Here is an 18,265-nt window from a genome sequence, read left to right as displayed (position 1 = left end):
GGGAGATTGGAGGAACAGCACAAGAGAGGAAGATCCTTGATGAGATGGATTGATTCAGTGACTTGGGTCATGGGGGTAGGTATGTCAAAGACAATAAGGTGGCACAGGATAGAGCAGGGTTTAGGGCTATTGTGCATAGGATCATTATGAGTCACAAACAACTTGATGGCACATAACAACAACAACAACAACTAGATTGAAATATAATACAAGTTAATTATTATACACAAACCAATAAAAATGTTTTTAAAAACATCAGTGGCGACTATATACATGGACACCTCCCCTCCCTTTAGTTACTACACAAGAATCAGATTGACATCTGTGAAAAGAGTTAATGGAAAAGCTCAGAGCAGCATGTGGTCTTATCTTTCTGGAGGACAATTGAACCAGTAATAGAATTAAGATTTTACTTCCTCTCTCATTTCCCCCCTTCTTCTACCTTCCTTATCTTTTTTTCTCCTCTCCTTTCAGGAACATTTATTGAGGATTGCTTTGCATACTGGTTTAGATTCTTACAATATTTTACAAAAGAATGATTCAATGTCATTGCTAAAAGAGGATTTCAGTAATGAATTTGCAATTTCATTTTGAATTATGTTCTTTGCTTTCTTAGATAATTCTACCTGATACGGAATTGGGTTTTGATCATATGCTGTTTCCAGAAATGTTCTGAGTCTGATAATTCTTTTTTTTTTAACCCAATGACTCAGTGTATTCCTTCTATCTTCTTAATCATTCAGGATTTTACTTATGCCATCCTTCAGTATTGCAACTTGAGGCTTTAATTTGTTTTTTATTTCTCTGTGCTGAGGAATGCTGAGTGAGCTCTCCCTTTTATGTTTTTCAACGCCAGCTCTTCACACATTTCATGATAATATTTTGTTTTGTTTTCTCAAGGTGCCCTTTGAAATCTTCTGTTCAGCTTTTTTACTTCAATTCTTCCCTCTAGTTTGGTATGTATTCTACTGCAATTTTCCCAGTCCCTTCTAAATCCATTTTGGTTTTTTCTGTATCTTTTGTCTTTGTAATGACTGTTTGCTTTTTTCATGGGTGATTGCCTTGATGTTTATAACTTATAATTTATAAAATGAAATTAGTGAAACTCTTTATTATCAAGTCAGAATCCAGTCATAGCTGACCCTCCAGTGGATTTTCAGAGGCTGTAAATTGCATGAGAGGAGATTTCCCATCCTTCTTCCTTGGAGTTGTTGCTTGATTCAAGTTGCCATAGAAACACCACCTTTGAGTTTGTAGCAGTACTCTCTGTCTACCAAAGCTCTCTCAGAATTTATACCAAAAAATACTGTTTGGGGAACTAATATTTTTATCACTGGCATTGCCTAGAATTGGTGGTGGATGGTGATTAAGAATTTGATAACTTTCAATAGATTTTGTTGGGGAAAAGTTAGAATCCATCAGCTGCTCTATGGGAGAAGAATGGACAATCTCCTCCCATGCAGTTTCCCCTTTCTGATAACCTTTTAGAGGGCCGTCTATGTGTTGCTTCTGACTTGATGACACACAACAACAACCACAGCTACAATCAATGTGTCACTTTAACTACACTATCTCCCTTCCCCCTGTCCTTAGTACTAGCCTGCAGGCAACTGACTTGGATATAAATAGATTAACAGTTGCCTTACTTGATTATTAATCATGGGGATCCCTTATGTGTCAGAATAAAATTGTGATCATTAAGGTTTTCAAAGGGAGCTCTGGTAACTTAATTGTAAAAGGCTGCACTGCAATCCCAAAGGAACTCTATTCGAATTCACCGGCTGCTCCATGGGAGTAGGATGGGCACTATCCCTGCAGCTATTAAACTGTGAAAGCCTGCAGGATGATCAGCGAGAGGTCAGGTCCAACTTGACGGTGCACGACAACAGAGGTTCCGAAAGCACGGTAAGGATGATGAAACTTGTCTCCCATAGTTTGGGAATGTTTTCAGGAGGCACCAGTCTTTGGTAAAAGACGTTGTTCATTGAAAGATGGACTGACATGGTGACTGAAAGATGCATGAAGTTGGTATAGGAAAAAGGCAAGCTTTCAGTAAGTTGCTTCAAGGGTTGCTATGAGTTATAGTCAGCAAGATGGCAAACAATACAACAACTACCATTTCAGGAAGTAGCATATGATCAAGAATCTTCCGAGGGAAGAAATCAACATTGCACTGAGTCATTTATGAAAAATAGAAGTTCGCATATTCTTCTAGCCTACCTAGACGAGCTACTCTTCTTGTAACCCCTCAAGTTAATAATTACTTTGGTTTGAATTTTTTCTATGTTCCTACCAAATTCATTCTCAAACTCTGCTGCAATTGTAAATATTCTCCCCATACATTTGTTATTGTTATGTGCCATCGAGCTGCTTGCCACTCATAGTGAACCTATGTACAACAGTCCTAAACTTTGTTCTGTTCTGTTACAATCTCATTGTCTCAAACACACTCATCCCGATTATCCCAGTCACTGAATCAATCCACCTCATAGAGGGCCTTCCCCTCCTGCACTGTACCTCTACCCTACCAAGCATGATGTCCTTTTCCAAGAACTGGTCTCTCCCCATACATTTAGCTGCAACAGAAAATGTAATTGGTTGAGGTGTTTTGGGTCTCTCCTTCCCCAACCTCTTGATCTTTTCTATTTCCTGGAGAGGAACCCTTGCATTCATATTCCTGTGAATTTGAAGAAAGAGTTTAGAGGCCATACAGCCAACTTCCAAATGTAGTAGTGGGCTAAGAGACCTAAGAGGCTCATTACACAATGTGTAGGATTTCTCTGATTGCTAGGTGACAACTCTTTCCTCAACTGTACTTACCTGCCAGAGTTCAGAGTTCCTCAGATTCAATATATACAAAAAATAAATTTGCATTATTTACCTAGAGCAGTTACCAGTCTGCCTGGAAATGAATGAAAGAAACGTATTGTAAAGACTGTCAACCAATCTTATTTCCTCTCTTTTAACAACCTCACTCTCAACTACTTATTTGTTGCCTTTGGGTTTTGAGCCTTTCTAAGATTGTAGCACATAAATTGGCTTATAACTTGTTTTTCCCATAGCTAACTTATTCCAGATCTAATTCTCCTAAGTCTGTTACCTATATCTAGTTAATCCGTTTGGTAGCTTCTCCTTATTCTCCTTACCTTTTGTTATTGATGCCATTTTTCTTAATTGTCATTTGTGAAGCTTGAAGAGAGAATAGAAGTAAAGGCAAGTATTTAATCCTCTATGGGGTGGCATCCACTTTCTAAACAACATGCCTGCAGAAACTCTATGAAATTTGATAAATGTTGAAAGTTGTTGAAGGGCCTCAGGCCTTTTGTTCATAGGGTCACCATAAGTTATGCTCTACTAGAAGATAATCAACAATGAATAGATGAATTACATTGGGAAAGTCTGCTGTCAGGGACCTCTTTAGGATTCTGAAGAGCACTGATGTCAGTCTGGAGACTAAGGTGTGCCTGATACAAGCCATGGTCTTCACAATTACTTGTTATGCATCAGAGATCTGGACAATGACTAAGGATGATAGAAAAAGAATCAGTGCCTTTGAGTTATGGTATTGAAAGTACCATTGGCTGCCAGAAGAACAAACAAGTCTTTCCTGGAGATGGTGAAACCAAGCTGCTCCTTGGAGACAAGGATTTTGAAGCTCTATCTCACATACTTTTGGTATGTGATCAGGAGGGACCAGTTATTGGAGAAAGACATCATGCTTGGAAGAGTGGAGGGACAGCACAGGAGAGGAAGGCCGCCAGATGAGATAGATTGACTCAGTAACCAGGGAAATGGGGTTAGGTCTGTTGGAGACCATGAAAATGACCCAGGATAGGTCAGGATTCAGAGTTACTGTACATAAGGTTGCTATGAGTCTCAGGGAACTTGACAGCACATTACAACAACAACACCTTTACCTATTTTATAGATGGAGAAGCTGAGGTCCAGGAAAAGATAATGGTTCACCCCAGGTAATTTATAAGGTACAGTTAGAAAGAGAGTCTCCAGATTCCTATGACCATTTTCTTTGCAAACTCACCAGCAAGTTATGAACTCTGGAAGAATCAAGAAATTTCCAGGGTGGTTTAGTGATGATGGTTGGAGAGTTCCGAGAGTACATGAAGAAAATACACTGGAATTAAGATAAGATAATCTAATTATCTGAAATATAATGTCGTTTTTGTGTACCATAGAGTCAGAACCAATGCATAGCTGACTCTCCAGTGGGATTTTAGAGGCAGTTAATCACATGGCAGGAGATTGCCCATTCTTTTCCCATGGAGCAGCTGGTGGCCTCAAACCACATGCCTTCATGATTCATTATCTTTATATTATTTCAAATTATTATCTACAAAATTCTCTTTCTGTATCTGTCACTACTTTATTTCAATTTCAGGAGCTCTGGTGGCCTAGTGGTAAAAAAGCTGTGCTGCAATCCCAAAGGCATGTGGTTTGAGGTTACCAGCTGCTCTGAGGGAGAAGGATGAGAAATCTCTTCCTATGTGATTTACAGCCTCTGAAAACCCAGTTGAGGGTCAGCTATGGGTTGGTTCTGACTCTATGGTACATAACAACACACACATAGGGATCTCTGGTGGCTTAGTGGTAAGTAGCTGCACTACAATCCCAAAAGCACACAATTCTAATCCACCAGCTGCTTTGCAGGAGAAAGAAGGATGTTCCCTCCCACCCACCCATCCCGAGCAATGTACTGCCTCTGAAAACCCACTGGAGGGACAGCTATCAGTCAATTCCAACATGACAGTACATAAAAATAAACCACACACAAATTATTTGTTTTAGATTTCATTTTGTTCCCAGAGATATATTTTCTAAAGGTTCTAACACAGGCCATAAACTTTGCAATGACTTGCTATGCATCAGAGAGCTGGACAATGACTAAGGATGATAGAAAGAAGAATTGATGCCTTTGAGTTGTGGTGCTGGAGAAGAGTCTTGAACATACCATAGACTGCCACAAAAACAAATAGCTCTGTTTTGGAAAGGGTTAAACCAAGTTTCTCCTTGGATGGTAGGATTTTGAAGTTCTGTCTTACATACTTTGGGCACATGATCAGGAGGCACTTGTCCTTGGAGAAGGACATCATGCTCAGAAGGGTCAAGGGACAAAGCAGGAGAGGGAAACCCTGGATTGTTAAGTCAGTGTACTTAAGGAAGGAATCAGAGAGAAGGAGAGAAAGCATAATGCAGCTTTATTAAAGGGGAGGGGTATAGGAGAGCTCCTGGGTGAAGGTGATCTTTCTGGAGATGCAGAATGGGGAGTTCACAGCTTGAACTTATTGGAGAGGGTTTTTATAACAGGGTCTTTAGCGAAGAGGGGGAGGTCCACCTGTTAGCTCAGCTAAGCAGGCAAAAACGTTTCTCTTCTTATTAGCAGGAGGCAAGGCCGTCAGCATTTGAATTCTGAATTCGTCATTCTTCTCCTTGGTCCCCTTGTCTGGGCCTAACATCAGAGTCTCTTTAGTAATAAAACAGGGCAATATATCTTTATTCTGGCTACTTCCTGCTGAACAGCAGTGAAGAACTAGGGGTTCAGAGGCTGGAATGAGTCGGACCAGGATCAGTGTCCAGGGGAAAATTAAGTTGGTCATTTCTTTGATCCTGTGAAGTAAGAACTTAAAGAAACATGGAGTGATTAATAACAATATGCTTATGATTACTTTTGGTCCTAGAGAAGGAAGAATTTAGGCTAGAAATGGGGTTTTGAGTCAATTTTGAGAGAAAGCTTGCGGTGGAATTCTGTATAGAATCTCATTACAACAAATGTGTTGTCCTAGTTCAGCTACAGTGTGCTTGTTTATGCTAACATTTTGTATGTATACTGTTCTCATGTTCTATTGTAGAGGGTGCCAGAGGAAGAGGGTTTAGTCTTCTTCTCAGGCTCTGGTTCTCAGAAGGGAATGTGTCTTGGAATGCTCGAGAACTTAGTTTGAGCTGATGGAACGGCTTGAGGTGTTTTGGTAGAGTGTAATTTAGAGAAATGGATTGGTACTGCTGCTAGCAAAGGTCCTTGTAAAGAGGCACAAAGAAAACAGAAAGGTTGGTCACTATCTGACTTTGGTTAAGGAATAGTAAAGTGCTCTGGATAATTTGGACCCAGATTGGGGACTGCATAGTTTGTGGCTCTTTAGAGACTTGTTTTATTATTGTCTGTTCAGCTTGGAGAATGTCGTTGGACAAGTAGCAAGGTTGCTACTTCTGGGACATGATATCAAGCTGTTTAGACAGGTATGCAATGGAGGTAAAAGTGGGTTTAAGGGATTGAGCTAAAACACTAACAACAACACTTTGTTTTTTATCAGTGAATAGGTGGAAAGGTTTAGAGGAATTCAGTAAAGTAAGGAGTAGAGACTGTAGAATGAAGTATTGGAGTTTGAGAAAGGTTTTTCTAACCATATGGATTGAATTTAGGGGACTTGGAGGGAAAGAGTGCTGAGAGAGAGAACTGAAGAGTGGTCAGGTGAGCTAGATTCACTTGACTTTTAGTGAAACACAGCTCCAAGTTTAGACAGGAGGTCCCTGCTTAGCATCAGAGTTGGACGTGTGGGGATAATTAGAAAAGAATAGGTATTTGTTTGTTGAGGGTAATGAGGAGAGGTTGAATGGTAAGAGGCTTGAAGGGAAGGCTAATAATCCTCTTTACTCAGACATGGGTAGGGGAAAGAGAACCCAAAAAGGAAGGGAGTACTGAACAGGTAGCTCTCATGTCAATCAGTAGAAAAAATAGCTTGCTTGGACCTGAAAGGTTACCTTAGGGGCTTAGAAGGTGTGGTGAGGGTCATTGAACCTAGGCATCTTCAATGTCTAATGGCCAGGCCTAAGAGAACAGTCAGAGTGGGAACTGGGTCCAGTAAAGGGACTACTCTACAGGGGCTTGGCACTGAAGAGAGGCATGTTTTCTGGTGTTCCACAGATAGGACAAGGCTGTGTTATCAGGCTCTGAATTGGAGAGTGAGAGTTAGTGCAGTGACTAACTCCAAAGGCCCTCTTTGTCACACTTGAAGGAAGTACCTGGAGGGAAGGAGCAGGTGTTTTCTGTCCTGTCACCACTGCTGCAAGACAGCTATATTTGCAGATTTGCTTTGTATTGAGTATGAGTCTTCTTATTGTCTTTTGTCCATTTCTCTTGGGCATTAGAACTTTAAGCGCCTATCTGCCAGATCTCAAATAGGGTGTTTGGAGGCAAGTGGGGTGTATGGAGGCAGTTTCCAGATTTTATGTATGCTGCTAGATGGTGGTGAGAACTCACCGTTCACTTTGATATTTCCCTCTGCTCTGGGAACTTTCCCCCAAGCAAGATGGGAGAGTACACATAAATGGGGAAGCAGGAGTAGAGAGGCTTGATGAATTTACCTCTGTGTTTTTGTTTGGGGCCACTGATGTGATTACAAGAGGGAGGATTAGAGGAGAGAGGTGGTGTTTTTATTGGTAGGTAGGGTTGGAAACAATCTGCGTTATGCGGATGACACAACCCTGCTTGCTGAAACTGAGGAGGACCTGAAGCACCTGTTGCAGAGGGTCAAGGACTGCAGCCTCCAATATGGATTGAGGCTCAATGTCAAGAAGACAAAGATTCTCACCACTGGACCAATTGGCAGCATCAGGATGGATGGTGAAGAGACTGAGATTGTTCACAGCTTTAGTTTGCTTGACTCCACAGTCAACACTCTATCTAATCAACAGACGCCTGAAGAAACAGGGTAGTCTTCAAGGCTTAGAGAAACAGTGAAAAGGGGAGTCAAGGTGCATTTCATTACAGACCAAGGCAAAGGAAGAGTCACTGGGCCAGGGCCACGTACCAGACGACAGCTGCAGTCGACCCACCTAGGCTGGCTTCTATGTGCGATCCTTAGTTTACAAGTATTTCAGAAGAGTTTGCCGAAAGCAACAGTTGAATCCTGGGTCAAAGATAAGATGCCAAAGAAGTCTGGTTGGTGATGGTTTTGGCGCGCGCGAAAGAGAGCATAACCAGACAGTTGCCAGAGACCAAGGAGGGACAGTCGAGGCTCAGCTGATGCGTGACCTGCCACCAAACACACAGCAGCAGGCCAGCACCACGCTGTCTGAAGATGACTCATCAACTGATGAGGTGTTTCAAGAGCTTAAGGAATCTATCAAAGTGGAGCCCATTCCTGGGGAGCACCTAGCCCATGGCAGTGCCACCTCCTACAAGAAGTCCCTCAGACTCTCCTCTGAGCAAATAGCAAAACTGAATCACCAAGATGGACCAAATGATGTTGTATTTAGTATTACAACCCAGTATCAAGGGACCTGTTGCTGTGCAGGGACCATTTCATTTACCTGTGGAACTGGAATGACAAGCAATGGGACAATAACCAAGTCTGATGCTTTGGGTCAGATCTTCCCGCAGCTGTGTGAAGACTGGACTCACCAGGGCATAACAAAGCTCTACCATTCCATCAATGATAATGGCTCCAAGTTTCTGTACTGCTCCGCCCACACCATCGGCATGGCCAACATGACCTGTGGATACCTCCACTGGGTCACCGACAAGAGCACAATCCTGCCTCATGGCCCTCTGATGCTGTCCCCTAGCAGCCTCTTTTCTGCCTTCCAGAGGGAAGTGATAGAAAAGAAACCAGAGAAGTTTAAAATTTAATGACTAAATGATATTAAAAAACTTTTTCGCTTCGTCCAAGCAGCCCTTCTATGCTGCCTTTGGAAACCGCCCAAATGATGTCTATGCTTACACACAAGTAGGCGTTTCAGACTGTAGAATATTCACTGTAAACCTCAAGGGGGGGAGTTAAAACAGGAAAGGACCAAAGGAAACATTGTACCACCAGCTGAACAAGCTCATGGAGCACGTGTTTTGTCTTCTCAACAAAGAACAGAACTCCGCCTTTTCATGCCCAGAGTTCAGCTCCTTCTGCTACTAGCGAGACCCAATCCCCAGAGTGAACCTGGACGAACTGTCTTGAGAAAATCCTTCTCAGGGCTGGGATTTGGTCACTCCACCTCCCAGGAAGGGAGGTGACTGGCTGTTGCTAGACAGAGTACACTGGGCTAACTTGACACTGTTGTGCTGGAGCCAACACACATTCTAGTCAGGCAACCACTTTCTCATGACCAGACGAAGAGGGCGCCAGGGGGTCCAAATGAAAGGTGGGGACTGTGCTTGTCTGTCCGACCGTCTGTCCGTGTGCTCTCAAGTCCTGTGCTGGGTGCAGCTATAATTACAAAAGTAAAAGAAAAAATAATAATAATAATAATAAAATAAATAAAAATTGGCATTTCAACAAAGTAAAGTGGTCTGGCCAGACCTGTCGAACTGTCACGGGTCCAGTCAGTGATGAGTAACCCGCCCTTGCCCACTCTGCCCTGGACTCTGCCTTTCCCGCTGCCCTCATGAGGCTGTGGTTCAGCTGCCACAATCCACGCAGCCACACACGTGTGTCCAGCACTGAGCACCATGGACATCTTGGGTGTGCGACGCCTTAGTGGAAGTCCTCGCAGTTACTTTTTAGATATGTCCAGAAAGAACAGGTATATATTTGACTTTTTCAGCAAAAATTGTATTAGTGGAAATTGAGTTTAAAAGAAAGAAAAGAAACTGCTTTGTGTTTTCAGGGAGACCTCAGAAATGCAGTTGCCATTGTGTTCTGTCCTGGGAAATGCTTCCCTGTCTGTGCCTGTGCCCATTGGTGGTGGGCTTTTGAGTGTCTTGGCTTTGGGATAGGGTTTCTAAGAATCTGCACTTTATCTTAGTTGAGAGGTACAGTGAAGCCATGGAGAAAGCCTGAGGAGGGCGAGAGGGCTCTGGCATGGCCACTTGCACCCTGCCTTCCCTACTGGCTACTCCAACTGGGACATGCATAGCAGAACCTCGTGGGGACAGCCATGTGTGTTCCATTAAAGAGTGAAGAGATTACCTGGCTGTGATAAACTCACATAATAGAACAGACAGCTCTAGGCTCATGTGCTGTCATCCCCCATAGACTGCCATCACCCATGTCCAGAAACCTGGAAAGACCAGGATGGTGTTGACAATCACTTCAATATTAAAGGGATAAGAACTGTTTGAAAGGAGGCCTCAGGAGACCTCAGAGGCCACAGTCTCCCGTGAGGAGATCCTGTGCTGAGCCCAGAGCTGCGTGTCACAGAGACAAGGCCGCTCATAGACCTGCCCCATGTGATCATGTTGTGCTTTCTTGTCATCTGCACTCCTCTCATCTCATCCAGTACCATATTGATGCTGAGAGGGAAACAGAGTGGCTGGTTCTTCAGATTGGTAGTGGGGTTACCTGGCTCCCCTCACTGTTCTTCCCTCCTGCTTTTGGCTGCAGGAACCATGTTGATATTCCCTGGACAGTTCTCAGTGGCAAGACCTCAAGGCACATGTTCAGTTCATTAAAGCTAATTGTAAGGAGTCAGAAGTGATTGTGTTCAGTGCGTTAGAGAAGCTACTTCTGTGGAGTTCTACCGAAGTAGTGAATGAAAGCCCTCCGTGAGCTGACTCTGGCTGCTCTGTCTCTGAGCCAGGTTCTCTGGACCATGGGTGAGGTTGCTGGTAACGTGGTTAAAGCCTAGCAGAGCACCCTCGGCATGTCCTCCTGCAGATGTTGAGGGATGAATGCAGTGCTACTCATCTGAACTCAGGGGGTTCCTGTGTGTGTGTGTGTGTGTGTGTGTGTGTGTGTGTGTGTGTGTGTGGTATGGAGTCCTAACCCACACCCCTCCAGTCCCTTTGGCTCATCTTCTGCAGAGTAGTTGGCTACCTGTTGTCTGTCTGTCCTGACAAGCTCTTCTCTGAGGACATACTTCCTTAGAGGACCCAGCTAGGAATCTTTATGGAGGGGCTTTGTCCCAGCTTCCATAAGCAATTGGCTTTGTTACTTTGTCACTGCAAGTTGATCCAGTAAGTATAATAATTAGCGTGAGTCGTCTTCCTTTATTTAAAGGAGTCCCTTTCCCAAAAGTAGATGCTTTATTATTACTATAGTGTTATCAAAGTATTAATTTTGTGCTAAACACCCATTGCCATTTGGTACAAATGATATTTGTTCTTTCTGTGAAAGAGAGATGCCCTTGAGTATTTGTACACAGCCCTGGAAGTTCGTGGGCCATGCCTGAGGTGAAGGGGTCACTGGAGCCTGCAGGACAGGGCCCTGGGCTTCTTCCTCTCCAGCCCACTCTGCCTCTCGTGTTTGCGCCATGTCCATGTGTGAGCCTGTACTTCTGTGAAGGATAGACTTCAGCACCCTTGTCAGCTATGGGGAAAACGTGTGGACCTGATGAGCAAGTGTGGCACGGTCAGAACATCTGCCCAGATTTCAACTGGAAAAAGAAACAGCTTGCTGGTTGTGTCCTGACGGGGAAGCTGCTAAAAGCTGTGCAGGGTTGCCTCTCCCCCATCAGTGACTGGAGGTCTGTCTGCCACGAAGCCACAATCTGGGCCTGTGCACGGGTTGCTGGGAGCAGGGACACTTATCCTGACAGGATGTTGACAATCTGTGGGGAGTTGTAGATTTTCAGGTGCCATGTCTACTCCAGGAACCCTGGGTTTTCCTTGTTTTATAAACTGGTTAAAAATTGAGCTTTTTTTTGTTTTAAGTAAATGCTCTTTCCAAGTGAAATCGACCTTTTGGCTTGTTTGGAAGATAAGAAAAGGAGGGGAAACTGCTCTTTCATTTTAACAGTTAAGTTCTGTTTATGGTGAAGTATTTGATTAGATAGCAATTCCACTAATAAGTTTTGTGTTATCAGAAAATAATTGTAAACATCAGCACAGCAGTACTCTTAGTAATGGTAAAGACAATTGTCTTGAAATATGCGGATCATATTTTGGTGCAATGTTTGATGTTCTAAATAAAATGTTATAACAATAAACAAATGTGAAAAGGGGGCAAGAGTCAGTAGAGCTTCAGTTCTCATTTTCTCAGGGTATATTCTAAACAGTGGAATAGCTGGGTCATATGGGATTTCTATGTTGAGCTTTTTGAGGAAATGTCAAACTACCTTCCAGAGTGGTTATACCATTTTACAATCCCATCAGCAGTGCATGAGAGTTAAAATCTCTCCATATCCTTTGCAACATGTATTACTTGCTGCCCTGTTAAACTTTGCCACTGCTACTGAAGTGAGATGGTATCTTGTTGTGGTTTTGATTTGTATCTTTGTTATTCACCATAACAAGAACAAGAAAACAGCCCAAATGTCTGACTATAATTGAATGGATTAAGAAATTATGGTATATTCACATGATGGAATACTGCACAACATGCAGGAATAATTATTTTGAAAATTATTACCTAACTTGGGAGAGACTGGAGAGCATTATGCTAAGTGAACTAATTCAGTCCCATAAGGACAAAATCGGTATAAGACCATTATTGTACACTATGTATGAAGATCCAAGGGGAGGGGGAGGTGGAAAGCTGATGGGTGAGGATGGGGGAAGAGGGTTGATCACAAGGTCACACAATTTGATAGGAGAGAGAGGTGGGTAAAGAAAATTAGAAAGATCCTGTGTGGTGTGAAAAATCACATATACGAACTTTGTAAGTAAACCAGTTTAAAATAAAAATTTTATTTAAAATTTTTTTTAAAGTCAGTAGAGCTGAACTATTCTGCTTGTTCAAGAGGAATATGATCCATTTTCTTGCCTTTTGCAGTTTCTCGAGATTGTGAACATTCCTTAACTTATGACCTCATCCTCCATATTCAAAGCACATCACTTCTACCTGGTTCTGTAATCAAATCCCCTTTTTCTGACGTTGGCTCTTTCATGTCCTTTTAATGTTGTTGTTGTTATGTGTCATTGAGTCATTTGTGACTCATAGAAACCCTATGTACAACAGCCCTAAACCTGTTCTATCCTGTGCCAATCTCACTGTCTCTGACAAATCTACTCCCATTACCCCAGTCACTAAATCAATCCACCTCATAGAGGGTCTTCCTCTCTTGTGCTGTTCCTCCATCCCCCGAAGCATGATGTCCCTCTCCAAGGATTGGTCCCTTCTTGTAACGTGTCCAAAGTATGTCAGATGAGCCTCAGAATCCTTGCCTCCAAGGAGCAGTCTGATTTAACCCTCTCCAGGATGAACTTGTTTATTCTCTTACCAGTCTATGGTATATTCAATACTCTTCTCCAACACCACAGCCCAAAGGCACCAATTCTCCTTTTGCTATCCCTAGTCATTGTCCAGCTCTCTGATGCATAATAAGTGATTGCAAAGACCATGGCCTGTATTGGGTGCACCTTAGTCTTCAGACTGGCATCATTGCTCTTCAGTACTTTGGAGATTTCTCTAACAGCAGATTTTTCCATTGCAATACATCTTTTCATTTCCTGGCTGCTGATGCCAAGAGTATTGATTGTGGAGCCAAGTAAACCAAAGCTGTTAACAATCTCAACCTCTTCACCATCTATCATGATGCTGCCAATTGGCCCATTGGTGATAATTTTTGTTTTCTTGACATTGAGACTCAATCAGGAATTGATGATATACCAATTGACATATTTCAACTAACAGATGCTGTCCTAGATGTGCTCACCAAGTTGCCAAGAAATCTGGAGGACAACCACTTGGCGAGCTGACTGGAAGAGATCTCTGTTTATTCCTATTCCAAAGAGAAGTGATCTGACAGATGAACAATATCATTAATATCACATGCAAACAATATTCTGCTGAAGATTATCCAACAATGACTGGAACAACACATCAACGGAAAACTGCCAGAAGTGCAGGCTGGGTTTAGAAGGGATAGTGGTACTAGGGATATTATAGCTAAAGTTAGATGGATCTTGGCTAAAAGCAGGTAGTACCAGAGGAATGTCATTTCCATTGATCTTTGCAATCTTTGCAAAGGCATTTGACTGTGTGGATCACAACAAATTGTGACTAAGAACGGGAATCCCAGAACACTTGATTGTGTTAATGGGAAACCTATACTTGACAAGGCATCAGTCATCAGAACAAAGAAAGGAAGCAGTGCATGATTCAAAGTTGGGAAGAGTGTATGCCAGGGATGTGTCCTATCTCCGTACCTTTTCAGTCTATATGTAGACTAGATTATCCAGGAGTCTGGGCTCTATGAGGAGAAATGTGGCATCAAGATTGGAGGAAGATTTATCAACAATCTGCATTATGTAGATGATACAACCCTGCTTGCTGAAACTGAGGAGGACCTGAAGCGTTTGCTGCAGAGGGTCAAGGACCCTCTTTTAATGTAGACTTGTGATTATATTGGACCTACCTGGATAATCCAGGAAAATCTCCCATCTTAAAATCATCACATCTGCAAATTTCATTTGCCATGTACAGTGATAATATTCATAAGTTCTAAAGATTAGGATGTGGACATATATGAGAACTATTGTGAACTTATCACAACTTTCAGATAATTTTAATGATCTTCATTTCTTGTCAACATACAGCTTATTGAATAAGTGAATACATGAAATGAATAAAGACTAGCAGTGATCCAACAAATATTCACTAAGGGTTTATTATGTGTTGGGTCAGGCTATCTTCAGAAAAGATGTAGGAAATCAGTATTTATTCTAAAACTTTGGAGTCAGAGCAAATTCTCTGTCCTATTGAAACAATAGCCAATTTATCTCTCATCATCATTCAGTTAAAGAAAGATAAGAAAATCCCATTTTCATCAATCTACTTACAAGAATCTGTTTTTAATAAAGGTAATCAGAGTAATAGCACATTCACAGCCCCATGTTAACAACCTATTCAGGTCAGGGTTGTTTTGCAAGACAGGGTACTGGTAATTGCTCTGTGGAGAGGACATTCTGGGTGTGGAGCTTACTTGCCTTTTGCAGGTACCAGGTAAGCTCCCAGATTCACTTTTCACTCTTCCACAGACCGTTGCATTCCTGAACTCAGAGGAGGCGGCTGTTCCAAGGAAGGTTTTGGGCCCATGGATGGCTGTGGACCCTTTTTCATGAGTCATCTGTGAGTCTGTTTCCCTCAGAGGTTGTGGGTTTGACCTCTTTGTGGCTTGTTGCTCTGAGTTCCATGCAGCCCAAGGATCTGAGTCTCCTGTAGCTTGTGAGGCTCTGTTCCTTGTAATGTGAGGCTCTGATCTCTTTACAGCCTGAGGCTCTGACCCCTCTGTGGCCTGTGAGACTCCTCTCCTTACAGCCTGATGGTGTGACCCCCCTGTGACCTGTGAAGCTGTTGTTAGTGTAGCTTGAAGGTCTAATGCCACTGTGACCTTTGAGACTGCTCTCTGGGTAGCCTGAAGATATGACTCTTGCTCAGCCTGAAAGTCTGATCCCCTCATGGCCTGAGAGGCTCCTCTCCTTGCAGCCTGAGCATAAGAACCACGTGCAGGCTGAGAGCCTGACCCCTGTATGGCCTCTGAGGCTCCTCTCCTTGCAGCCTGAAGGTATGACCATTGCACAGCCTGAGGGTCTGACTCCCTGGTGGCTACTCTTGCTTCAGCTAAATGGTTCCTGGCTCGGTTTTGGACAACTATGTCACCAGTAGTAGTGGAGAAATTCCCAAACTTCTGGTTGGAAGGTGGGTTTGTGAGGGGCTCAGTCATGGAGCGCATGACACAGAAGCCCAGAAAGCATGCTTCACAATTGGCTATGTCATGGGACCCTTCCAAAGGTACCTCTATAATCACTGGTAAGTCGTGAGCTGTCCAGTCTCTGGTTCTATAGAATCTGTCCAGAATACGCTGCACCAGGTTGTGAAGAATCCTCATGGTGTTCTCAGAAGAGAACTCTGGCTTCTCAAATTGGGACCCAAGGCACTTCTTACACCTCTGAGCAAACAGCCGCATTAGCACCTGGCCCTGGGACTTTGGGGGCTCCTGGTACATATGGCAGAGGACTTGCACTTTGGCAGAAGCCCATTTTCGTGAGCACGAGGAACATTGGAACCTGCAGACAAAAGGGGGGGAAAAAAAACAACAACCAAACTCATCTGCTGGGCCCAGACCAAGGTCAAGGGGGAGAATGGAGGATTCAAAGTATATCAACATGTCAACAAAGGGAATGAATGACCTCACCCACCTGGCTAAACCACAGTGGACTGCCCCTCCCTACCCTCCCTAAAGACTCTTATTATAAAAAACTACCCAACCTACCTTGTTGTTGTTAAGTGCCCTCAGTCGCAGGCGACTCATAGCTACCCTATGAAGGAGACTCCTCAATGCTTGGGTGTCTCTCATCCCCTCTCCAGGTTCTCTGGAGCCAAGCTATTATGGAAGTGGATGCCACTCCTCCTTCCAAGCTTGTTTTAATCAGGGAGCTCCAACCCACTCTCTGTCCGCATTGGGTAACCAGCCATTAATGCATGTGACACATCAGTGTCACAGTGTTCAGCCTCACAGCAATCACTAGTTATCACTGTACAGCAACTTGTACACCAGGGCTATGCGACCTAGAGGAATGTCTGAACAAAAACAATGAAAGATAGGCCTGAGGGCCGCGGATTTAAAAAAAGCCTACCACAGGGCACAGTTTTCCTCTGGCTTGTCTCTCTTTCTATCCAGACCAAGGACTCCTACTCAGAAGCCCTCTTAATAAAGCTGCTTTAAGTTTTCTTTTTTTCCTCTGGTCCTTTCCTTGAGTCATTGGCCTTAAGTCCAGTGCAAGACCTAACAGCACCTTCTCCTGAATATTGACCAGATAAGAAATTCAATTGACTCCAGTCTCTAAGATATTTGTAAATTTGGTAATGGCCACGAGTCTGTCCTTAAGAATGTTCCAGTCTCTGACTGGAAGGATTATGTTTCTAACAAATTTTTTCTATGACCCACTGGAATGCTAGCCATAGATCATCTATAACTGTGTCTCTTTTGCTTGTAAAACATCTCTGGATTCTGGAGATAAAATTCATTTCTATCATGGGCCAAAAATTTGTTCCTCACAGCAAGTCCTCATAAAGCATCTACTAAGATACAGGAGCCAATGTCCCTTAGAAAAGAAACTTTGATATTTGTTTTAAGGATCTTAAGGACTATGAAAAAAGAAAAACCAACTTAAAAATAAATGTGATTTAGCACTGCAGGACATATGTTGTTGTTGTTGTTATGTGCTATTGTGTTGGGTCCATTCTGTAGTCAACTCTCCAGCAGGTTTTCTGAGGTAATAAATCACTCGGGAGGAGGTTGCCCATTGCTCTTCCACAGAGTAGCTGGTAGATTCAAACTGATTGCCTTTGAGTTGGCAGTGTAGCTCCTTACAAACAGGCCACCAGAGCTCAATGCCATATTGATAGGAAAACATAAATATGCTAAAAATGGTGTTTACTTGGAAATAGCAATTAAGCAAATAGAAATAAGTAGACTGTAAATATATTTTTTACTTAGATAATTGTTGTTGTTCTGTTATTGAGTTGGAACCAACACATAGCTGACACTCTGGTGGGTTTTTAGGGTCAATAAATCACATGGGAGGAGATTGCCTATCATTCGCCCACAGAGCGACTCACTGGTGGATTGGAACCATATGCCTTTGCGGAAAGGCACACAAATGTCGAGGACTTTCATTCATAGGGTCGCTATGAGTCGCCTATGACTCTACGGCACTTAACAACAACAAGGAGCAACTTGAGCTCCCTACTCAGATAACAAGTAGGTAAAATAGTAGCATGTGAGCAAATAAGAACAGTATGGACAGAGAAACAAAGTATAGACACAATATCAAAGAGAGAGCAAATGCACCCATGCTAAAAGGTGCTGCGCTTTAGTAAGCTGAAGACCCCTGACCTTAACAGCTATGGAGTCTCCAGGTCTCTGCTTATACTCCACTTGCTACAAAAAAAGACTCAGCCCATGTCAAAATTTCTACAATCTTAGAGGTTCCTGAGATGGCACATCCCTCTCCAAGACAGAGGACAGTGCTATTGTCACTGTTACAGTTACTGAAATAGAGATTTCTAAACTGATGAGCTCATCTGTAGATAATCTTTAAAAGAATGTATTATGGACTTGAGGTTTTTTGAGTAGACTCTTACAGTGTGACAACAAATTTTTGTAAACCTTAGTGGGCCTGGTGGATAGAAAGTTATGCTACCAAGTCAAAGGTGGGTGATTTTAATCTGTGGCCCTCTGGCTTGGTTTTAATTGGTTTTTATGGGAAGCCAAACTTTATACCAAACATTACATGAAAACCCTTGTTCAGGAATTGAAGGAATTACAGATACATAAGTTAGGATTTCTCTTGTGGCAGATCCTAGAAAATGAGCTGTTTGTTCCCTGCAAGACAGGAGACAGCAAGGGGCCCCCTACAGAGGGAGTGTTACTTCCT

At 42.8% G+C, this 18,265-nt stretch overlaps 1 protein-coding gene and 1 pseudogene across 1 annotated transcript in view; one reads left to right on the top strand and one right to left on the bottom strand.

The window, feature by feature from the left end:
* The first annotated feature begins 6,670 nt into the window (after window positions 1-6,670).
* On the top strand, window positions 6,671-8,963 carry LOC102851780 (annotated as a pseudogene).
* Window positions 8,964-9,089: 126 nt separating this feature from the next.
* Window positions 9,090-18,265, bottom strand: part of RTP4 (receptor (chemosensory) transporter protein 4) — a 12,482-nt gene continuing 3,306 nt past the window's right edge. Inside the window, exons 2-3 of the mRNA XM_006884170.1 lie at window positions 15,436-15,892; window positions 9,090-9,212 (exon numbers count right to left, since the gene is read on the bottom strand). Coding sequence (XP_006884232.1) covers window positions 9,090-9,212; window positions 15,436-15,892 — 580 coding nt within the window. The remainder of the gene's footprint in view (window positions 9,213-15,435; window positions 15,893-18,265) is intronic.

The sequence above is a fragment of the Elephantulus edwardii genome, unplaced genomic scaffold (assembly GCF_000299155.1).
Source record: "Elephantulus edwardii isolate Elephantulus edwardi_28Jun2011 unplaced genomic scaffold, EleEdw1.0 scaffold00031, whole genome shotgun sequence".
NCBI classification, from domain to species: domain Eukaryota; kingdom Metazoa; phylum Chordata; class Mammalia; order Macroscelidea; family Macroscelididae; genus Elephantulus; species Elephantulus edwardii.
The sequence above is the reverse complement of the archived record's forward strand: the minus strand, read 5'-3'. Positions and strand labels throughout refer to the sequence as shown.